Source organism: Formica exsecta, unplaced genomic scaffold, assembly GCF_003651465.1.
Source record: "Formica exsecta isolate Colony F162 unplaced genomic scaffold, ASM365146v1 scaffold562, whole genome shotgun sequence".
Classification (NCBI taxonomy): domain Eukaryota; kingdom Metazoa; phylum Arthropoda; class Insecta; order Hymenoptera; family Formicidae; genus Formica; species Formica exsecta.
In genome coordinates this window covers 7,770-11,200 of record NW_021852868.1, presented here as the reverse complement: position 1 = coordinate 11,200, position 3,431 = coordinate 7,770, and the positions used below count along the sequence as shown (strand labels likewise).

Below are 3,431 nucleotides of genomic sequence, written 5' to 3'. Positions count from 1 at the left end.
GAAGAGCGTATATATAGCGCGGCCTAGAACCATCGACTTGCGTGAGGCCATGCAAGCTGTACGTAATAAATCTTTGCGAGATTTATATATTTTACATTATTTAAATATTTTATAATCATGTTACATAATTCACAGAAGACACAGAAGAGACAGAAAACTTTTTTTAATAAGTAAAGTAGATACGCATATATAAAATATACATATATAAGGATACACGCAAATAAAATTATAAATAGATTTATATTTTGAATCATAAATTGTTTAAAATGAGTTTCAGGCAAATTACAAGTAAAATGTTGAACAAAATTAGAGAAGAATCAATTATCATTTTCGACATGCTTCTAAAGAATAATTAATTTTCTCAGCTACATGTAATTCTACTTTTTGAAGTAAAAGGAAAAAAAAAGATATTCGGAAAGCTCCACACGGCAACCTCTCGCACGCGTGTCGCAGATAAATAATTTATGCAGTAACCGAGCGTATAAAAACCATCATGTCCACCTTCGTCGAGAGATATATCTTGTTGGTTACGACGCCACTCCCGACGGAAAATAGTTCAGTCGGGGACCGCAAATTTCGCTCATGCACGCGCGATAAAATTTTAACAGAGCACGAAACCGCATGCGAACTCTTTTGGGTCGGTCCTTAGGGATCCGACAGGGTTAATGATCCGGGACGCTGAACCGAGCCCGCGCTATGAGTGGTCCCGCCCGTTCTCTCTTTTTTTCCCCCCCTTTTTTTTCGTCGCGCCGCAAAAAATGCGGCGCCATGTGTGAATTTCGTCGCGAATAAATCCCGGCGGACGATAGTTTATTCATCGCGAATCGCACCGATTTAATTTCACGGCGCGTTACGGCGCTAGATAGGTAGGTTACGTCGCGCGTCGTGTTCGCAATTACATTTCGGCAATGTGGACTCGCGTTACAGAAAAAAATATTGTTGATTAAGCGCGGCGGTATTTTTCCGATGTACACGTCACCGCTAAAAAACAGATTTTCGTATTTTTGTCGTTTAGACGGGAGAGCCGATATCGCGTCGCGATACCTAATCATAAAGCACAAAAATTGACTATGAGTAAAAATAAACGATTAAAAATAATCAGGTACGAAACAAGTGACACAAGATACAATACATCGCGTATATTTGTTATTTTATAAGAATAAACTTGTAAAAAATTAATGAGTTATTCGATTTTTAGAAGCTACAAATATAAATGAACATTTCAAGACGGAATTCAAAGATAGAAATATTGAAAAAGCTTTGCGACTTATTTTGAAATTAAACTCCAGAGAGAAATATGTGCACAAAATTGACGGGTGAACATTTTGCGTACTGTGCACGTCGGGACGAAGGTCTCTACATTTACGCTTGACATTTCCGTCGTAAACTGGGTTCGACGATTCCAATCCCGCGAATACGAGAGCATTAAATTGCACGTATCGTTCGTGATTGTACTCGCGGCGAGGCGCTGCCCATCCTATTCGTCATTGGCTTTCGTCTCGTTACTTCGAAATCGAAGCTGTCGGCGGCTTCCATCAGCGGGATTGACCGTAACATCGTGCCGCTCTCGTCAACGGATTATCACGCCATTACCAATCCGTTTCCGGTGAACGCGCATTATCGCACGGAATAGGAGAGACGTGCGTCTTGCACAGGGCAGGTCCGGCGTATTTTCACTTTGATGAAACTGTGATTGATATGTCATCGACTGTAATTAAATTAATTTAATACACGGATTTATTTGTCGGATTTATTTGTCGGATAAAAGCGGAGCCTTTTCATAAATTACTTTACATAACAATTAATTTATTAAAAGTTAATACTTCATACCGTTACACATAACGTGCGATGAAAGCTATCTATGCAAATACATCAATTGTATAAAGTGTAAATAAATCTGTGTATACTTAATATCATATTTTAACGTTTCTCGTCGAATTATTAATTGAATCGTTCAAAGAAGAAAATTAAATACCTTTATATTATATTGTTAGATATTAATTTAATTATATCATGGCGCTAATTAATATCAGATTTTGATGGTTTTTTTGCAGAAATCAAGGATCCTTGCACGAAGCTGAATTGCTCGCAGGGCTCGCAATGTGTGCGAAGCAGGGACGGTAAGGAGGCGATTTGCGAATGCTTGGAATCTTGCCCAAATTTAGGGGATCACGAGGGTTCGGGACCTGTCTGCGGCACGGATGGGATCGACTATTCGACGTTGTGCGACCTAAATCGGGTCGCATGTACGAAAGGTGCTAACATCACCGTGGCATTTCGCGGTAAATGCGGTAAGTGTTTCTTCATAATATCTCGCAAACGAGATCTTGAGATGCAATTAACGTGGTAATCAATTTTGCAGTAAAATGATTTATTGTAAAAATGATTTATTACTGCAAAATTTATTTGTAATGCACAACAAGACTATATTTATTGCATTCAAGATTCATTCAGATTTGAAACAGATTTTGGGATATTTCGCTTTTGAGCGCAGATTTATAAAGCATAGAGAGAGAAAGAGTGACAGAGAAAGAGAGTGAGAGAGAGAGAGAGATCATATTCGTGTTATAAAAATTATGTGTTTAACACATGTTATACAAATTAACATTAAATATATATATATATATATATATAATAAAATGAATGAATAAATTGATATTTTGACGAGTAGCTTACAGTTAACAAGCACAGCTTGGTTTTACCAGGATTAATTTTTTGATTAATCATGGGATTAAGCCAAAATAAATCGAAGGATTAGGATCAAAACTTTACGTAAATTGAAATTAAAACTTAAAAACTCGTGACTTATTCTTCGACACATATTAAATGATCTAAAATATTTTTTTGTCACCAGAAATTATGCCACTTTTATTTAATTTCATTACTTTTTATTTTCTGTTACAAATTTTATTATTCAAACCTACCTCTACTGTTTTTTGGTTTTACTTTCTTCCGGATCATATTTTGTTACAATTATTTGTATTTTGGCTAAAGCAATTATCCGTCATATAAAAGATAATTAATAATAACTAACTAATAATTTCTAACCATATTTTATCCATCTATATTTATATTATTTTCTCTTTGTGCACCCTCATAGAATCTTTTATACAGAATGGCTCACACAATTTTTTTACTTCTTTTCAAACTTACTTTTCAAAATCAGAGAATTGATTTTTCAATTCGCTAATGATGCTAGTAAATTCAGCTTTATTCAAAGTTAAAGAGAAGATCATCATTTATCATTTTAATGTTTAATGCTCATCTCTTAATTAAACTACAAATTTAATTTTGACTAAAATAAAGTGCCCTAGAAATTAAAAAGAAAGATTTTACGATTAATTTAAGTCTCTTGAAATTTATTTTCTATTACGAAATGTTAACTGGTTCTTCAAATATTGACGAAATGCATCGTCGGTGAAACGACCGCT

The 3,431-nt window shown here is 35.1% G+C and overlaps 1 protein-coding gene across 1 annotated transcript in view; it reads left to right on the top strand.

Annotated features, from left to right (window-relative positions):
* The window catches only part of LOC115242072, a gene marked incomplete at its 3' end in the record, with an annotated part of 241,921 nt that extends 239,630 nt beyond the window's left edge, over window positions 1-2,291 (top strand). Inside the window, exon 5 of the mRNA XM_029818106.1 lies at window positions 2,055-2,291. Coding sequence (XP_029673966.1) covers window positions 2,055-2,291 — 237 coding nt within the window. The remainder of the gene's footprint in view (window positions 1-2,054) is intronic.
* Between the last annotated feature and the right edge of the window lie 1,140 nt (window positions 2,292-3,431).